Below are 20,341 nucleotides of genomic sequence, written 5' to 3'. Positions count from 1 at the left end.
CCCCATTATCCCCAGTATATTTATACCTGTGTTCTGTTTGTCTGTTGCCAGTTCGTTTTGTTCATCAAGCCTACCAGCGTTTTCCCCCTTGCTCCTGTCTGTTTCTAGTTCCTGTTTTCTAGGTTTCCGGGTTTTTACCATTCTGCCTGCCCTGACCCTGACCCTGCCTGCCGTTCTTTACCTTTTGGACTCTGATCTGGATTTCTGACCTCTGTCTGCCCTTGACCTGTCATTTTGCCTGCCCCCTGTTCTAGTAATACACTTTTGTTACTTCGACATTGTCTGTTCTTCCCTGAAATGTGATATAAATGCAACATGCAACAATTTCAAAGATTTTACTGCGTTGCAGTTTATCTTGTTATGGATAGGGGGCAGTATTTTCACGGCCGGATAAAAAACGTACCCGATTTAATATTTGTATTACTCCTGCCCAGAAACTAGAATATGCATATAATTATTAGCTTTGGATAGAAAACACTCCAAAGTTTCTAAAACTGTTTGAATGGTGTCTGTGAGTATAACAGAACTCAAATGGCAGGCCAAAACCTGAGAAGATTCTGTACAGGAAGTACCCTGTCTGACCATTTCTTGGCCTTCTTTGCCATCTCTATCCAAAACAGGGGATCTCTGCTGTAACGTGACATTTTCTAACACTCCCATAGGCTCTCAGAAGGCGCCAGAATGTTGAATGATGACTTTGCAGGCCATGGCTGAAAAACAGTAGCGCATTTGGTAAGTGGTCGATCTGAGAACAATGAGACTGGCGCGCGTGCACGAGACGACTCCATGTTTACATTTTCAGTCTTTGAACGAAAACAACGACTCCCGGTCGGAATATTATCGCTATTTTACGAGAAAAATCGCATAAAAATTTATTTTAAACAGCGTTTGACATGCTTCGAAGTACGGTAATGGAATATTTTGAATTTTTTTGTCACGATACGCGCCGGGCACTACCCTACACTACCCTTCGTTACCCTTCGGATAGTGTCTTGAATGCACAACAAAACGGCGCTATTTGGATATAACTATGGATTATTTGGAACCAAAACAACATTGGGTGATGAAGTAGAAGTCCTGGGAGTGCATTCTGACGAAGAACAGCAAAGGTAATCCAATTTTTCTTATAGTAAATCTGAGTTTGGTGAGTACCAAACTTGGTGGGTGTCAAAATAGCTAGCCATGATGGCCGGGCTATCTACTCAGAATATTGCAAAATGTGCTTTCACCGAAAAGCTATTTTAAAATCGGACACCGCGATTGCATAAAGGAGTTCTGTATCTATAATTCTTTAAATAATTGTTATGTTTTTTGTGAACGTTTATCGTGAGTAATTTAGTAAATTCACCGGAAGTGTTCGGTGGGAATGCTAGTTCTGAACGTCACATGCTAATGTAAAAAGCTGGTTTTTGATATAAATATGAACTTGATTGAACAAAACATGCATGTATTGTATAACATAATGTCCTAGGAGTGTCATCTGATGAAGATCATCAAAGGTTAGTGCTGCATTTAGCTGTGGTTTTGTTTTTTGTGACATTATATGCTAGCTTGAAAAAATGGGTGTCTGATTATTTCTGGCTGGGTACTCTGCTGACTTAATCTAATGTTTTGCTTTCGCTGTAAAGCCTTTTTGAAATCGGACAGTGTGGTTAGATAAAGGAGAGTCTTGTCTTTAAAATGGTGTAAAATAGTCATATGTTTGAAAAATTGAAGTTTTCGGATTTTCGAGGAGTTTGTATTTCGCGCCACGCCCGTCATTGGATATTGGAGCAGGTGTTCCGCTAGCGGAACGTCTAGATGTAAGAGGTTATATAAGGAAATCAGTCAATTGAAATAAATATATTAGGCCCTAATCTATGGATTTCACATGACTGGGAATATTGATATCCATCTGTTGGTCACAGACCTTTAAAAAAAAGATAGGCGTGTGGATCAGAAAACCAGTCAGTATCTGGTGTGACCACCATTTGCCTCATGCAGCGCAACACATCTCCATCCCATAGAGTTGATCAGGCTGTTGATTGTGGCCTGTGGAATGTTGTCCCACTCCCCTTCCATGGCTGTTGTAAAGTTGCTGGATATTGGCAATAACTGGAATACGCTGTCATACACATCGATCCAAAGCATTCCAAACATGCTCAATGGGTGACATGGCCGGTGAGTATGCAGGCCATGAAAGAACTGGGACATTTTCAGCTTCCAGGAATTGTGTACAGATCCTTGCGACATGGGGCCATGCTTTTTCATGCTGAAACATGAGGTGATGGCGGTGGATGAATGGCACGACAATGGGCCTCAGGATCTCATCACGGAATCTCTGTGCATTCAAATTGTCATCGATAAAATGCAATTGTGTTTGTTGTCTGTAGCTTATGCCAGCCCATATCATAACCCCACTGCCACCATGGGGCACTCTGTTCACAACATTAACATCAGAAAACCACTCATCCCACACAACACCATACACGTGGTCTGCGGTTGTGAAGCCGGTTGGACGTACTGCCAAATTCTCTAAAATGACACTGGAGGTGGTTTATGGTAGAGAAATTTAAATTCAATTCTCTGGCAACAGCTCTGGTGGACATTCCTGCAGTCAGCATGCCAATTGCACACTCCCTCAAAACTTGAGACATTTGTCGCATTGTGTTGTGTGAAAACTGTTATTGTCTTTAGCACAAGGCGCAGCTGTGTAATGATCATGCAGTTTAATCAGCTTCTTGATATGCCACACCTGTCAGGTGGATGTGTCACGTCCTGACCATAGTAAGATGTTATTTTCTATGGTAGAGTAGGTCAGGGCGTGACATTGGGTGTTTTGTGTTTTTCTATGTTTTGTATATCTATGTTTAGGTTCTAGTTTTTCTATTTCTATGTTGTAGTTTTTTGGGATGATCTCCAATTAGAGGCAGTTGGTCCTCGTTGTCTCTAATTGGAGATCATACTTAAGTAGGGTTTTTTTCCACCTGTGTTTGTGGGTAGTTGTCTTCTGTTTAGTTTATGTGCCTGACAGAACTGTGCGCTTTCGTTTTCTCTTTATTATTTTTTCTTTAGTGTTCTGAGTTAAAATAAATATTCATCATGAGCAATCAACACGCTGCGCTTTGGTCCCCTCTCTACGACAGCCGTTACAGGATGGATTATCTTGGCAAAGGAGAAATGCTCACTAACAAGGATGTAAACAAATTTGTCCAAAACATTTGATAGCATCTTTTTGTGCGTATGGACTATTTCTGGGATCTTTTATTTCAGCTTATCCTGTTATGGCTAGGGGGCAGTATTTTCACGGCTGGATAAAAAACGTGCCCGATTTAATCTGGTTACCACTCCTACCCAGTAACTAGAATATGCATATACTTATTACATATGGATAGAAAACACCCTAAAGTTTCTAAAACTGTTTGAATGGTGTCTGTGAGTATAACAGAACTCATTTGGCAGGCAAAAACCTGACAAGGTTTCAGGCAGGAAGTGGCCTGTCTGACAAGGTGTCGTTCTTCTTGTCTCTGTTTATTGAAGAGTGAGGATCTTAGCTGTCCCGTGACACTTCCTACGGCTGCCATAGGGTCTCAGAAGGCGGTAAAAAGCTGAATCGTGGCTTTGCAGGCTCTGGCTGAAACAAAGTAGCGTGTTTGGGTAGTGGCTGGTTACAGTACTGTGAGACTCAGGCGCGTGCCCGCGTCGACCGAATGCTTTGTTTTCTTTCCTCTGTTTAGCTAAAAGGAGATTCCCGGTCGGAATATTATCGCTTTTTTACGAGAAAAATTGCATAAAAATTGATTTTAAACAGCGGTTGACATGCTTCGAAGTACGGTAATGGAATATTTCGATTTTTTTTGTCACGAATTGCGCCACGCGCGCGACCCTGATTTACCATTTCAGATAGTGTCTGGAACGCACGAACAAAACGCCGCTATTCGGATATAACGATGGATTATTTTGGACCAAACCAACATTTGTTATTGAAGTAGCAGTCCTGGGAGTGCATTCTGACGAAGACAACAAAAGGTAATGAAACTTTTATAATAGTAAAGCTGATATTGGTGAGTGCTAAACTTGCCGGTTGTCTAAATAGCTAGCCCGTGATGCCTGGGCTATGTACTTAGAATATTGCAAAATGTGCTTTCACCAAAAAGCTATTTTAAAATCGGACATATCGAGTGCATAGAGGAGGTCTGTATCTATAATTCTTAAAATAATTGTTATGCTTTTTGTGAACGTTTATCGTGAGTAATTTAGTAAAATGTTAGCGAATTCCCCGGAAGTTTGCGGGGGGTATGCTAGTTCTGAACGTCACATGCTAATGTAAAAAGCTGGTTTTTGATATAAATATGAACTTGATTGAACAAAACATGCATGTATTGTATAACATAATGTCCTAGGGTTGTCATCTGATGAAGATCATCAAAGGTTAGTGTTGCATTTAGCTGTCTTCTAGGTTTTTGTGACATTATATGCTAGCTTGAAAAATGGGTGTCTGATTATTTCTGGCTTGGTACTCTGCTGACATAATCTAATGTTTTGCTTTCGTTGTAAAGCCTTTTTGAAATCGGACAGTGTGGTTAGATAAAGGAGAGTCTTATCTTTAAAATGCTGTGAAATAGTCATATGTTTGAAAAATTGAAGTTTTTGTATTTTAGAGGAGTTTGTATTTCGCGCCACGCCCATCATTGGATAATGGAGCAGGTGTTCCGCTAGCGGAACGTCTAGATGTAAGAGGTTATGAAACATGGGACCAACACGTTGCGTTTATTTTTTTGCTCAGTGTACAGTAGTTAACAGTCTTATGGCATGGTATAGAAGCTGTTCAGGAGCCTGTTGGTGTCAGACTTGATGCATCAGTACCACTTGCCATGCATAAGCAGAGAGAACAATTTGTTCATCTGCTCCTGCCATGCCCTCTACTTCTCATCCTGTGTCTCCCTAACCTGCCGCCACTCCCCCAGTGGTCTCTCCCTCTCTCTCTGTGTGGGTGTATGTGGTTGTGTGAGTGGAGACAGGTGTGCTGGAGGCAGAGCGGATCCCCACCAGCTGCAACCTGTTCCATAATCAAGACCTCTACAAATACTCTTCCCCTGGCCTGCTTCCCCTGGCTTGCACCCCATCTCCCCCCTGCTTTTCAATAAACACCTTAGTTACCTTATCCCTGTCTCCTCGTCTGAGTCTGCACTTGGGTTCACCTGCTCCGCCCTGCCTAACAACAATAGCTTGGGTGGTTGGAGTCTTTCACGATTTTCCGGGCCTTCCTTTCACACCGACTGATAAAGAGGTTCTGGATGTCAGGAATCCGGCCCCAGTGATGTAATGGGCTGTCCATACCACCCTCTGTAGTGCCATGCAATCGAGGGCGGTGCTATTTCCATACTAACCAGTGATGCTGCCAGTCAAGATGCTCTCACTGGTATAGCTGTAGAACATTTTGAGGATTTGAGTGCCTATGCCAAACCTTTTCCACCTTATTCACAACTGTGAGCATGTGTGTGGACCATTTTAAGTTTTTGGAGATTTGGATACCGAGGAACATGAAGATCTCAACCTGCTCCATTGCAACCCATTGATGTGGATTGAGGCGTGCTTTCTGTAGTCCAGCTCCTTGGTCTTACTGACGTTGAGGGAGAGGTTGTTGTTCCGGCGCCACACTGTCAGGTCACTGTCCTCCTCCCTGTCGGCTGTCTCATCGTTGCCGGTGATCTGGCCTACCACCGTTGTTTCGTCAGCAAACTTGATGATGGTGTTGAAGTCATGCGTGAACAGGGAGTACAGGAGGGGACAAAGCACACACCCCTGTGGGGCCCCTGTGTTGAGGGTCAGCGTGGCGGAGGTGATGTTGCCTACCCTCACCACCTGGGTTCAGCCCGTCAGGAAGTCCAGGATCCAGTTGCAGAGTCCTAAGCTTTGTTACGAGCTTGGAAGGGACAATGGTGTTGAACACTGAGCTGTAGTCAATGAACAGCATTCTCACATAGGTATTCCTCTTATATTGGTGGGTGAGGACACTGTGGAGTGCAATTGAGATTGCGTCGTCTATGGATCTGTTGGGGCGGTATGCAAATTGGAGTAGGTCTAGTGTTTCTGGGATAATCTCCTCTAGAAAACAGAGAAAGGCAAACCAACCTGTTTGGTCAGTCCACTGTGCCTTGCCCAACCAAGGGGAAGTCAATGACACCCCCCATCTTTTTTTAAGGCCTTGTTTTCCTTTGCAGTCTGTAAATAGACTGTAAATATACTGTAAAACGTTTCATATCTGATATCAAAAGAATGTCTATGTCTTTGGACTGGGGGGAAATTGAATCATGCACAGCACGTAATGAGGGTCGGGCCATAAGAATAGTTTTACAAAATACTGTAGAATGGGGTGTAATAAAAAAAGGCAGTCTCAACACCACATACGTACAATGTGTTTAAGATTAAGCATAGCCCCGAATTTGAAAACAGACATTCTTATGGTAAACTTTAGAGCAACACTGTTGATGACTACGGAGGCACATGAAACATTTGAATCAACATTTTATTAAAAGCAGAGGGGACATCTTCATGTCCTCAAATGGAACATAAATACAAAAAATATGTACATATGGCAGTGACAAATAGAAGCGTAGCAGATAGGTCTGGACCAAGTTTATCCTCATAAGGTATGAGAAAATAGAGGAAATCAACTATTTTTGGAGAACAGTGGAGACCTTGTTACCCTCTTACTACAGAGATAGAGATTAATCATATGGACCACGACCCATCCTGGGTTAGGTTCACGACCCTTGATGTGCAAACAAGAGCTACACGCTAATACTAATACATTTACAAATGGAGACTCAAAGAAGAAGAGCAACTAAAATGTCCATTGTGGAACATCAGTAAGGCAACATATATGTACAGTACGTTAGATCTTACTATAAGCTGTTTTTGTTTAGTTTCCCCAGTTTGCACCCGTCTTTGGTCTGCTGGGTCTGTAACAGAATAACTCTGATATCCACAACGGAATAAAATACACACAAGGCACTACATTTTTGTTGCAAATACACTAACTTTAAAAAAATTATCAGCAAAAAATATGCAATGTATATACTGTACAGTTTAAGTATAGCTTGTCACTAAAATAATAAAATGTGCTTAAAATCAATATACTTGCGCAGAAGATTACAACCTCAACCTTCCACAGGAATTACAAATCATTTCCATTGGGGTACACAGGACAGTTGTAGTATACAAGTTTCACCACAATGGGGAAGTATACCAACAGAACATGAGACATCCGTTGTAGATGACTGGAAATTGAAGACTAACAGCTGTGGCATTGTAGCAGGAGTTCCTTGCAAAACAGGATTCTGTGTGCATAGGCTATGCATCTACCCCCTTGCTGTCCTAAAAAGTCCCCTGTTCCATCTACTCAATTTCTCCCTTGAATTTGTCCCTAAAATGTGCTTTTCTTGATTTTGTATACTTTTGTCCATAAAATGTATTTTCACTGTATCTTTTACTATTTTGATAAATTGATATATTGTTTGAAAACCTGTTTGGTTGTGCTCCAGAGGACATTAACTCAATAATGAAGAGACCTTAATTAACGATGCTGTTGCCACCGAAAACTGTAGCCAAAACTGTTTGCTACACCAATAATACCAGCAGCATTCATCGTCATCCTTCAAACCGAATACTATTCTATCATGCACTTTGAACCCACAGACCCCTGACACTTGGGAATACAATCTGAGTCAGAGAAAAACTGATTAAGGCAGTAAATGGGGTAAATATGAATATCTGTTATTTGTTGTTGGCGTCTCAAACCCTAGCGAAACACCCCAAAACTTAATTCACATAAATGCATTCCATTTCATCATTATCGGATTTACACACATTTCAAACCTAAACAGATTCACAACAGCTGAAAGGGGGCCACCTATTGCACATAGGGTTCGGATCTTGCATCACACATCAACCTAATTTACTTTCACCCCTTCACGGATCTCCTCAAGTGGTGGCCCATTTCTCCTCTTTCTCTCCACCTTCTATAAGGCAGACTCCCCGAGGGATGTGTGCTTGGGTCCCTAGCTGGAGTCTCCGGAGGGTGGTTCTGGGTCGGAGTCGGGCCCGTCCTGTTCATCTGACGGGAGGTGGACCCGCTGCTCGTCCATGCGCTTGGCCTGTACCCTCTGGATCAGACTAAAGAAGTCCTCGTCAGGCACCGTGGGGGCCCGGGGCCCCCCTTCTGGTGGGGAACACCGTTGGTCATCAATCCTGGAGGACTGGAAACAGACACAGAGAGTGAGAGAGAGGGAGAGACAGACATCTAAAATAGCAAGTCCTGCAGTTTATGAATTCTGCATAGCCTGAGATATGCACAAACATTTGAGTATTTTACCTAAATCACGCATTGATTGATGGTACCAGAGACTGACTCAACACAAGAATTTGAGTTATTTACGCAGATCTTAGGTTAAGATTCAACCCATAGAGATGCTGAGGCAGTGAGACATGTCCCTACCTGGCACTTCATGAGCATGTTGAAGAAGTCATCGCTGGGCTCCTGGGGGTCTGCATCGACACACAGGTGGCCTAGGTTGTTGTGGGTGATCCTGAGGCCGGGCAAGTTGCTGACGCTAACCCGCTGGTCGTCCAGGCGACGGCTCTGGGAACTGACAATCAGGTCAAATAGCTCCTCTGTCTGGGGTGAGGTGATGAGTGTAGGGTCTGAGAAGCACAAGAGGAGGAGAACTATATTGTACTGTCATTGACAGAAGATATTCCAAGCCACACATTCCTGACTAGAGACTTGCTTTGAGTGAATCATGCATTGACGTCAAATCAAGTCGCTGGAAGTAATGACGGTCCCAAGTAGTATTAGTGATGCTCTAGCTTTAGACCGCCGTCACAGTCATTAACCTACCTAGCATTTCATTGAGAGAGACGGCCCCTCCGTTCTCGCCATTTTCTCCATTCTCTTCGTTCGGGTCGTCTAGGTGGCAGCGCTGGTCGTCCATGCGGCTGCTCTGGAACTTGCTGAGAAGGTCGAAGAAACAGTCCTCATCGGAGGGGTCACGACCTAGCTTCTGAAACAGAGGGACATTGTTGCTAAGTGATGTAACAGGCGCACACAGTGCATTCGGAAAGTATTCAGACCCCTTGGCGTTTTCCACGTTGTTACGTTAGATGGATGCCAAGAGTGTGCAAAGCTGTCATCAAGGCCAAGGGTGTCTGCTTTTAAGAATCTCAAATATAAAATATATTTAGATTTGTTTAACACTTTTTTGGTTACTACATGATTCCATATGTGTTATTTCATAGTTTGATGTCTTCACTAGTATTCTACAATGTATAAAATAGTAAAAAATAATGAAAACCCTTGAATGAGTAGGTGTGTCCAAACTTTTGACTGGTACTGTATATACATTTGCAATAATTTCAGAAAACCTGTTTTCGCTTTGTCATTATGGGGTATTGTGTGCAGATTGATAAGGACATTAATAAATGTAATCCATTTTAGAATTAACGTAACAAAATGTGGAAAACAGGGAGGGGTCTGAATACTTCCTGAATGCACTGTATTTCCACATACACTGACCCACTTGTCTCTTGTATCCTGTTTATGTGGTTTCTGTTTGGCTTGTTTAAGAGGATGCCAGGTTTGGGGCGGTTGGTGTTCCAGATAGAGGAGAACATTTGCTTAGCATATCAAGTACTATTGAACTGCTGTGAAATGACCATGCAGTATGTCCTGGTGTTAGAGTGTCTAATGAGTCACATGGCCAAATAGATACACAGTCTGTCTGTTTGTCTCCATTGATTGGCTATTAGATTCTCCAGTTGTTGCCCAATGCAATCAGTGGCAGTACAATTATTGGCTCTCTAACATTATGGTGACCTGTACCATTATATATTGAGTTGCTGTTGTTTGAGTTGTTCTCAACCTTTTCAGAGCACTTTGGACAAAAAAAATTATTCGATACTACCTGGAATAGCACATAACCGTGTTCTCACTATCTGAACTAGGATGCCTTCAAGTTTGCGCAATCCGTCCCGTGACATAATGTAAAAAATACAGAATTCTCCATTAATATATTCATGAAAATAGACTTTTGAAGCTATCTTCATTTCAGTGTTAAAATGTTGGTGTATAAAGTTTGTTACAAATAATGTGTACTCTTATAATGACCTAATTCCAATGGAAACATGAATATGTATGAATTTTCTCTACATTTAGTTTTCATACAAAATTGCTGTTAGGTCATCAAACATAGCACAACCTCTCAATATAGTATTGAGTTTGGGGCGGCAGGTAGCCTAGTGGTTAGAGCATTGGACTTGTTACAAGATCAAATCCCTGAGCTGACAAAGTAAAAATCTGTTGTTCTGCCCCTGAACAAGGCCCACTGTTCCTAGGCTATCATTGAAAATAAGAATTTGTTCTTAACTGACTTGCCTAGTTAAATAAAGGTCAAAAAATAAATAAAATATAGTACACATATAAAACCTCCACAGCCTCCTCTGAGTATCAACATCCAGTAGTGTGGCCATCTCCATTATCAGCATGGTTCTCTGTATTGGTTAATGTGTGATCCTGCCTCCATGTTGATGATAAAACCCTGGGCAGGTTAATGGCAGGCATCAAAGGCAGTGAGCCACAGGACACATCATGGATCAATAATGGCTGATGGTGTCCTTATCCTCCTCACCCTTTCCCCACCACCCCTCGCAGGCACACACACCATAATGTCCCAATCAACACCAAACATTATCTGCACAGAAATAGGACTGGATACACGTACTGTACAAGGCAATTTTGTCTGGTAGCAAATGCTCTATATTTTTTAATTTACGTTGATAATTAAGAACCTTGAAGTCTCAACTCGGTACAGTGTGATTTGTACAAAGGCAACTATCAGTGAATAAGCTCACCAGAATCTGGTCAGAGGCTACAATGTTCAATAGTACGATACAACAGTGCTGTTGCTGTAGGCGGTCACATTTTCAGCAGAGACTTTTCTTCTGAAAACTTTGTATCAAAATTAGGCTACACTTCAAACGTTTGCTTTACTGGGCATCGTAAAATAATTAATTGCCACAAAATGTGTCTGCCTCTCTGGCAGAGCAAGAAACAGACATTTAGGCTAACAAAGTCAAAAATTAGAAAGACTAGTTCAAGCAACACCATCATCCATCAAATTATCATACAGATAAAGAGTACAGTGAAGTGTCTTACCACACAAGCACCTCTCTCCCTTTCTTCACTCTTTCTCTCTCTCCGAGCGCTCTCCTCTTTCCCTCACTCTCCACACGCCTGACTCACACTCCCCTATCTTCCCCACTTCCCTCACCACTCTCCTCCTTTTCACCCTTCCCTCTCGGTGCTCTCTTTCCCCCATCCCTCCCTACTGACGCCTATCCTCCTCATTACGCCCTCCCCTCTTCCCCTTCTCCCATCTCTCATTGCTCCCCCCTCTCTCATTGCTCCCCCCTCTCTCATCACTCCCCTCTCTCGTCACCCCCCCTCATCTCTACCTCTCTCCTAAATCCCCCTCTCTCCTATATCCACCTCTCTCATTGCTCCCCCTCACTCCTATATCCCCCTCTCTCATCGCTCCCCCATCTCTCCCCTCTCATCGCTCCCCCTCTCTCATCGCTCCCCCTCTCTCATCCTCTGTCATCGATCCCCCTCTCTCATCGCTCCCCCCTCTTTCCTATATCCCCCTCTCTCATCACTCCCCCTCTTTCCTATATCCCCCTCTCTCCTATATCCCCCTCTCTCATCACTCCCCCTCTCTTTCCTATATCCCCCTCTCTCCTATATCCCCCTCTCTCATCGCTCCCCCTCTCTCATCCTCTCTCATCGCTCCCCCTTGCTCATCGCTCCCCCCTCTTTCCTATATCCCCCTCTCTCCTATATCCCCCTCTCTCCTATATCCCCCTCTCTCATCGCTCCGCCCTCTTTCCTATATCCCCTTCTCTCCTATATCCCCCTCTCTCATCGCTCCCCCCTCTTTCCTATATCCCCCTTTCTTCCATATCCCCCTCTCTCATTGCTCCCCCTTTCTTCTATATCCCCCTCTCTCATTGCTCCCCCTCTCTCCTATATCCCCCATCTCTCATCGCTCCCCTTCTCTCATCGCTCCTCCCTCTCTCATCGCTCCCCCTCTCCTATATCCCCCTCTCTCATCTCTCCCCCCTCTCACCGCTCCCCCATTTCTCCCCTCTCATCGCTCCCCCTCTCTCCTCTCCCCCCTCTCTCATCGCTCCCCCTCTCTCCTATATCCCCCTCTCTCATCTCTCCCCTCTCTCCCATCTCCCCCTCTCTCTTTCTCTCACTCACACACTCGCTTTCTCTCTCCCACTCGTTCATATATATATAAAATCATATATCCATCTTCCCCCTCCCTCTTTCCCTTCTGCAGGACATCTTTGTCCCAGCTGCAGCTCTCTCTCCCACTGTGGGAAAATAACTCATTATGAGGAGAGGGGGGTCTTCTGATGAAGGTCACATTGTCAGCCGAGGCAGGGGGATGGGCAGAGAGTGCCCACTAACAAATCACGGGAACAACAAACTCTGAGCACTGCCAAAAGACAGTTCCGGCAAGCACAATGGAACATCTCATTGGGTTCAATCAAGCCATCTATTTAATAATTGTATCTATAGCAGCAATAAATTAATATGGATCTCTCGTGAATACTATAAGTTCATTAAAATGCTATTCTGTGATCAATTCCCAAATTGACCAGCAAAAGAAAAAACATTCTGTGTGTCTTCCTGTGCCTCAGCTGAGCTCCATGTGATTGTAATTTTCTCCCCCTCCGAGCATAATGAGCTGTGACTTCCTGGATTCTGTCTGTTCTCCCCTTGCCTCTCTGTCTGGATCTTCCCTCTGCCTATGTATTGTTCAATTACTCAATTATGGTGAATGGGAGCGAGAGAGTGAGGTGGAAGGAGAGAGTGTGTGAGTTGGGAGAGAGAGAGAGAGAGAGAGAGAGGTGGAAGTGAGAGGGGAAAGGGCTCTCCATAAATTAAATCAGTGTTGCTAAGGAAACCAGAACTCAAAGTTGTGCCGCTATCCTTAACAGACACACACAGAGGCACACAATTGTACCCTTTGACATTTCACCACTTCCCAATGGCCGACCCCTTCCCCTCGCATTTTGTGATCAGAGTGACTTGTGACCTGGTGTGAAAAAAATTGACCAAGTACCCTTTTTATTGTCAGTTCAATATATTATTGAGTCTAGTTCTAGAATCCAGAGAGAGATAAGCAATAGAGGAAGTGCACCTTGTCTCCATACCATCCCACAATGGTACAACAGCTATTTTAGTCAGCCAATAAATAACAGGCATCCTTCACTCAATGGCTTCCTCACTCTTTTCAACGGCAGTCCACTGATTACAACAATTAACAGCATCACAGAACCGAGATGCATGGTTGGTCGAGTGGGGCGCTGAATTACACAACTCCATTGGCTGAAGCTGGCCGATGATGTTCTAAGGATAAGGACAGCAAAAAGGTGTAGGACAATCTAGAGCAGTCAAAAAGGCCAGCAAGTTTACTTTGTGTTATTCCTGGAAGCGCCATCAGACACAGCACTCCTCTCTACCAGGAAGTAACCTGGAGACCTAGTCTGGCCATTAACCCTCATTTAAATCACATCATGTTTCACCTACAGCACTTTCCCTTGCCACTATCATCATATGACGTAAATCTGGATGCAAGGACCCAACAGGCTTCAGATGCCTCTTCCTGACCACCAGCATTGGCTCACTAACCACATTTATGTCGTTTTAGCTGTCAGGTTAGCTTTCATTGATTGTTTAAAAGGCTGCCGATCCTTAAATGCAGAGGGGAAACTGAAGCTGGAGTCAGTAGATAATGCCTTTCAGTAGAACACTTTCATACTAGGTGGAAAGTGTGAGATTTAATTAATGCTTTAAGGAGAAACAAGCTACTCAGAGGAGCAATCGCTACTGTTAGCTAAAGCTAACACAGTTCAAAGTCATTGTGTCTGAGTCCATTATAGAGCTACACTACACATTGAAAACAATAGTCTTTGTAATTGATGCCTTTTAGTGGAGCTGATGAGACAGGGATGAACTTGACTGATCTAAATTAACTTGACTAGTAAACACCAGGCGCATGTTATTGTTAAGCAGAGATATAATGACAATGTGAAGTTATATGCCATCGAGAGGGCTGGTAGGCAATTTAAAAAGAAAGTTCAACAAATAAATCTACTCAGATTAAAATCAGTTGAGTGGATGGAAAATCATCTTTCATGGTTAACTGAGTTTTTCAGAGCTCAGTTGAAATTGAAAATTAAGACTCACTGGAGGCGGGACTTGGACAGTTATGTCATCGGTGTCCACAGGGGATTCCAACCATTGCCTGTCATCTGAGGACTGGCTGTCGGGGTAGCCCTTCCCTCTGCCTGGCTGAGACTGCTGACTCTTGGTTCTCCGGGATATACTGTCCACGTCCTGGCTGTCTCCAATCTGCAGGGAAAGTAACGTATACCAATGGATTTTCATTTATTTTACATTTGTATGCTGTAATTATATAGAAACTTCAAATGTACCATGTAAGTTGTGTTACAGAAAACTGTCAGAGAAATGATGTGAGAAAACGAAAATGGAATCAACAAAAATACTTTGTTTTTACCTTATCTGACGAGTACTTCCACAGTTCGACACTGTCCATGCTGTTTCTCTTGGTGAATTTTGGTCTGGCTCCTAGAACAGAGAAGAGCGCAAAAGAGGACATTAAAGCAGATACCCTTTGTAAAGTTGTCAATGGAAGATTAAGTGTGCCCTTTAGTAATGTAATGAATGGAGGGCCATTATTGCCCTGAGTGGGGCTTTAAAGACAAACATCCTATCCACAATCCCACGTCAGAGACACAGTAACTCATCAAGGCTAGGATTGTTAGCGAATACAAATATTTGATCAATAATTATCAGTTCATGATTGAATCTGTACGATCATCATAAGCTATAAAAAATCTGAAATACAAGATCCCAGAAATTTTCCATACACACAAAAAGTTTATTTCTCTCAAATTTTGTGCACAAATTTGTTTACATCCCTGCTAGTGAGCATTTCTCCTTTGCCATGATAATCCATCCACCTGACAGGTGATTAAACAGCATGATCATTACACAGGTACACCTAGTCCTGTGGACAATAAAAGGCCATTCTAAAATGTGCAGTTTTGTCACACAACACAATGCCCCAGAAGTTTTGATGGAGTGTGCAATTGGCATGCTGACTGCAGAATGTCCATCAGAGCTGTTGCCAGATAATTTAATATTTATTTCTCTACCACAAGTCACCTCCAACGTCGTTTTGAATTTGGCAGTACGTCCAACCGGCCTCACAAAAGCAGACCATGTGTAACCACGCAAGCCCAGGACCTCCCAGGGGGCTGCTGGGGACGATTACTGTCTGTGGGGAAAAACTAATTCTGATTGGCTGGGCCCTGGCTCCCCAGTGGGTGGGCCTATGCCCTCCCAGGCCCATCCATGGCTGCGCCCCTGCCCAGGCATGTAAAATCCATAGATTTGGGCCTAATGAATTTATTTATATTAACTTACTTCCTTATATGAACTGTAACTCAGAAAAATCGTTGAAATTGTTGCATGTTGCGTTTATATTTTTGTTCAGTGTATCAACAGTTTACAAACCCCTTATAGAGGGTTGAGTAACATTCTGTTTTACTAATGACTCTAGCATTGATGTATTACAGAAAGTTCTGTACGTTGACCATTCAAAAACTACATTGCTCAACCGTGAGATAAATCTCGTAAACAGAAAATCGACAGTTTTTCACACATACAGTGCAAACAGTTGATTCCCATGAACTCTATGGGAGCTCAACGCAGCATGCATGGTTTCCCATGTGTGTGCTGTGGTCTTATGTGCAGTGAGGACGAGGTTCAGTCAGACAGCCAGGCAAACAGACTATGAATAAGGGGCCCTTTACGAGCCATGCGCCCATAGGGAATGTTGGGCCAGTGTGTGACATGGAGGACCTTCACAGAGACCCAGAACAGCTCTGTGAGGGATGGGACTGCATGTCCATTTCTGCAGTCCACTTCTCACACTTCTTCTATCTGTGTAGATCTACAGATGTAGGATCTTAATGTGATCACTCGTGTTGCAGATCATTCCTACGCTGCAGGAAATGCAGATATGCTTAATCATTTATATAAATTCACTGATAACCTGCAGTAACACACGGTTATATTAACAGTATTGGACTTTTCATGCAGCCTACTTTTGTTTCAGCTAATAGCCTAACCACCGATCAAGCAACATTATGGACTAAACGTGTCATAGGCGTCGTAAGGGACGCAGCATGTAAAGTGCTCATCTTCTTTTATTTAACCCCGGGCTGAGAGGCGTCGCTGGAGGCCCCGGGCTGAGAGGCGTCGCTGGAGGCCCCGGGCTGAGAGGCATCGTTGGAGGCCCCGGACTGAGGAGCGTCGCTGGAGGCTCCGGGCTGAGGAGCGTCTCTGTAGGTTCCGGACTGGGGACCTTCGCTGCAGGCTCCATGCCATGGGTCATCACTACTGGTTCCGCGTCATGGATAATCACTGGAGGCTTTGTGCCATGGATCATCACTGGAGGCTCCGGGCCATGGGTTATCACTGGAGGCTTCGTGCCATGGATCATCCCTACAAGCTCCGGGCCATGGATCATCACTGGAGGCTTTGTGCCTTGGATCATCCCTAAGGGCTCCAGGCCATGGATCATCACTGGAGGCTTTGTGCCATGGATTAACACTACAGGTTCCGGGGCATGGATCATCACTGGAGGCTTCATGCCATGGATTATCGCTGGAGACATCGGACCATTGACCATCATTAGAGGCTTCCTTCGGGGCGCTGGAACTGGTCTCACCGGACTGGGGAGACGTATTTCGGACCGCGTGCTCACAGCAGGGACCGGCCTTTCCGGGCTATGGTGGCGCACTGGAGGTCTGCTTCATGGGGCTGGCATAGGAGGTGCCAGGCTAGTACCACATACCTTCGGGCTAGTGCAGGGAGCAGGAACAGGACGTACTGGGCTCTGGTGACACACTGGAGGTCTGCTACGTGGGACTGGCATAGGAGGTGCCAGGCTAGTACCACATACCTTCAGGCTAGTGCAGGGAGCAGGAACAGAACGTACTGGGCTCTGGTGACGCACTGGAGGTCTGCTACGTGGGACTGGCATAGGAGGCGCCAGGCTATTACCACATACCTTCAGGCTAGTGCGGGGAGCAGGAACAGGGCGTACTGGGCTATGGTGGCGCACTGGAGGTAGAGTGCGCGGAGCAGGCACAGGGTCCACTGGGTCTTGGATGCGCACTGGAGGTCTGGAGCGCACGGCCTGCACAACCCGCCTTGGCTGGATACTCAACTTCACTCGATCACTGCGGGGTGCGGGCACAATTCGCACCGGCCTTTGTATTCGCCCTGACGACACAGTGCGCGTCTCCGCAAAATACGGTGTCTGCTCCATCACTTGCTCCTTATAGTAAGCCCGGGAAGTTGTCTCAGGACTCCATCCTGACCCTGCCCAACTCCCCTTGTGCCCCCCCTACATTTTTTGGGGGTCTGCCTCTCCGTCTTGCCTTTAGGTGCATTTAGAGCCTCCTCTCGTCGCCGCTCTGCTCTTGCTGCCTCCACTTCTTCCCATGGACAGCGATTTCATCCCTTCTGGATCTCCTCCCATGTCCAGGATCCCTTGCCGTCCAATATCTGCTCCCATGTCCATTCCTCCTGCTGCTCTTTCTTCCACTGCTTGGTCCTTCTTTGGTGGGTGGTTCTGTCATAGGCATTGTAAGGGACAGACCAAGGCGCAGCGTGTAAAGTGCTCATCTTCTTTTATTTAACGTGAACACTTAACCAAAAAATAAACAATACCACAAAACAGTTCTGTAAGGTGGACAGACTATACGAAAACCAACCACCCACAACCCACAGGAAAAAACAGGCTGCCTAAGTATGGCTTCCAATCAGAGACAACGAAAGACACCTGCCTTTGATTGGAAACCATACTCGGCCACACATAGAAAATGAAACATAGAAAATGAAAACTAGAATAAACCCCTATGAAACAAACCAACCCCAAAACACACAAAAACAACACCCCCTGCCACGCTCTGACCATACTACAATGACAAAAGACCCCTTTACCGGTCAGGACGTGACAAAACGTTCAATTCCTGTTGCTGCAGGATTATTTTGCTACTACAATACTGGTCAAATTAAGATCCTCCATATGCATCTGTCAGTATGACACTTGAAAAGTAGAAAATGAAAACACTATGTATGTATTTGGTTGTATCGTTAGCTCTAGCATTATTGGAATGAATTAACAATTACAGTTAGAAAGTTATGTTATTATTTGACCAATGGATTTGAACCATGTATCTGGAGCCTATTTATTCAAAATGGGATGCAAATGCCTCTTTCTTTACAGTGTGTTTATGTTATGTGCGTCAGAGAACCCATCTGTCTATTTATTTAGAGGGAACAAATGTATTTAGGTATCTACAAAGGTATGTTGGTTTCACGCTGGATTTGGCCACCCCAAATCTATCTACACTCGTTCCTTTTGGCTCGCAAGTGTTCCAGTGTACTGACACACTGAAGAGCTATCACAGACAGACATAAAATGAATGGACAGGACATATTTTATCATACATCACCTAACCAATAATGCAGATCGCTACATTCCTGCATAGAGAAAAGAAAACACCAATAAATCACCAACTACAATCTTAATCACCATCACCAGCCGGAATGTCTGTTCTACTTGTTGTATTTCTATTCTGTGAGGTGGCAGTGCCAGGGCTGCCTGACCTCAGGTCCCACCTAACCACAATTTATACAGTGTGGGCCTGCTGCTCCAAACAGACGCTCCCTGTTTAAATAAACATCCAACACGTCCTCTCCGTACACAGAAAAGGGCTGTGTCCACCTGACTCACCCTTTCCTCCTAGACCCAGATGCAATGGAAGATGCAATGGCCCAGAATGACCTAAAGTGACCTCAAACATTGACCTGTCAAACATTGACCTGTTGATCAGTCTATCTTCATCAGACAATATCTCACATGGACCCTTTATCTTTCTCCTGTCATAGCCTTAGAACATTGTTGTAGGAAGAAAGAGTATATTGCCTGAATATTGGTTTACAAGCTGTCACAATGACTTAAAGGGTTATTAAGATAAGGACAATACATGGAGTTCCTCTTAACTCTCAGCACTGTGCATGTAGAATTGTAGAGTATGTAATTTGTACAACTGTACATGAATAATTAAGACACATTGGCAGATGAAGTGCATGTCTGTCTGGCAGAAACATTAAGAATAAGTTTTCCTTTACAAAGCACACAACTCCATCGTCTGACCCGTGATTGATTGAATCCAACCTCAGAACAATAGAGCTGAAATGATGACTCTACAGAAGACTTTATACTTGTACAGAAATGCTTTTAGAGGGTCATACATAATGTATTCACCAAGACTATGGCCCTAGAGATGAATGATCAGCAGAGGAAGATTCTGTTGACAGAAGCACAGTGACACATCATCTATCTACGCCCGTGGCTTGGAGATATTTGCACAAGGACAAATGTATGCATTCTCTAGAGCTTATTCTGAGCTTTGCTAACGTCACTCCACCTCTGACATATAGTGTACATACATCTCCCTCAACCGATTGAATGGAAAATGGGCTATAGCATTTTACAAAAGCCTTTTAAAGTGTGCATTCAAACCTCTCAAGTGTTCTTTGCAGATTCATGGCAACTAGAAAGGAAAGCTTCCAATACCATGTACAGTATTTTGAAAGAATTAAAAGGCTATAATTAAGCCTCGACCTTGCTTACCTCATACTCCGGACTCAGAGAGCTATGGTACAGTTATTGTTGTCAATCCCATGAAATTGAAATCAAATGTTGCTATAATTGTTATTAGTCTACAGTTGTATTCCATTTGCGGTGTCCAGTAAGTATCCTGGAGGAACTAATCACAGGTCCTGCCTCTCTCAACTCAAAGTTTGGATGGAGAAGTGGTATGTTCTCCTTCCAAGCGAGCGTGAGAGCGAGTCTGTGCTCAGGGTTGTGCGTGGGGTGTGGTAAGGAGAGAAAGAGAGAGAGAGAGAGAGAGAGAGAGAGAGAGAGCGATGGGCAGTGCATGTGGACTAAGGCTGGTCAGAGACAAAACTTACTGTACAGGACTTTCCATATGTATTATTACTGTCATTACCGAGAAAAAAAAGTGCAGACGGGTCAAATTGAAAATCTACTCTTTATAAACAACAAAAGTAGATTAAATAATTTGGACTGTTAGTTCAGCATGTTATGATTTTGGCGCTCCA

The 20,341-nt window shown here is 44.0% G+C and overlaps 1 protein-coding gene across 2 annotated transcripts in view; it reads right to left on the bottom strand.

Moving 5' to 3' along the window:
- Window positions 1-6,489: 6,489 nt before the first annotated feature.
- LOC106565740 (G-protein-signaling modulator 1) overlaps window positions 6,490-20,341 on the bottom strand; it is a 45,144-nt gene continuing 31,292 nt past the window's right edge. Inside the window, exons 10-14 of one of the 2 annotated variants that reach the window (XM_045691038.1) lie at window positions 14,631-14,701; window positions 14,300-14,464; window positions 8,882-9,044; window positions 8,480-8,685; window positions 6,490-8,240 (exon numbers count right to left, since the gene is read on the bottom strand). In XM_045691038.1, coding sequence (XP_045546994.1) covers window positions 8,043-8,240; window positions 8,480-8,685; window positions 8,882-9,044; window positions 14,300-14,464; window positions 14,631-14,701 — 803 coding nt within the window. In that variant the 3' untranslated portion in view covers window positions 6,490-8,042. The remainder of the gene's footprint in view (window positions 8,241-8,479; window positions 8,686-8,881; window positions 9,045-14,299; window positions 14,465-14,630; window positions 14,702-20,341) is intronic. The other variant, XM_045691043.1, reaches the window with a different exon arrangement.

This window comes from Salmo salar, chromosome ssa01, assembly GCF_905237065.1.
Source record: "Salmo salar chromosome ssa01, Ssal_v3.1, whole genome shotgun sequence".
Taxonomy (NCBI): domain Eukaryota; kingdom Metazoa; phylum Chordata; class Actinopteri; order Salmoniformes; family Salmonidae; genus Salmo; species Salmo salar.
The sequence above is the reverse complement of the archived record's forward strand: the minus strand, read 5'-3'. Positions and strand labels throughout refer to the sequence as shown.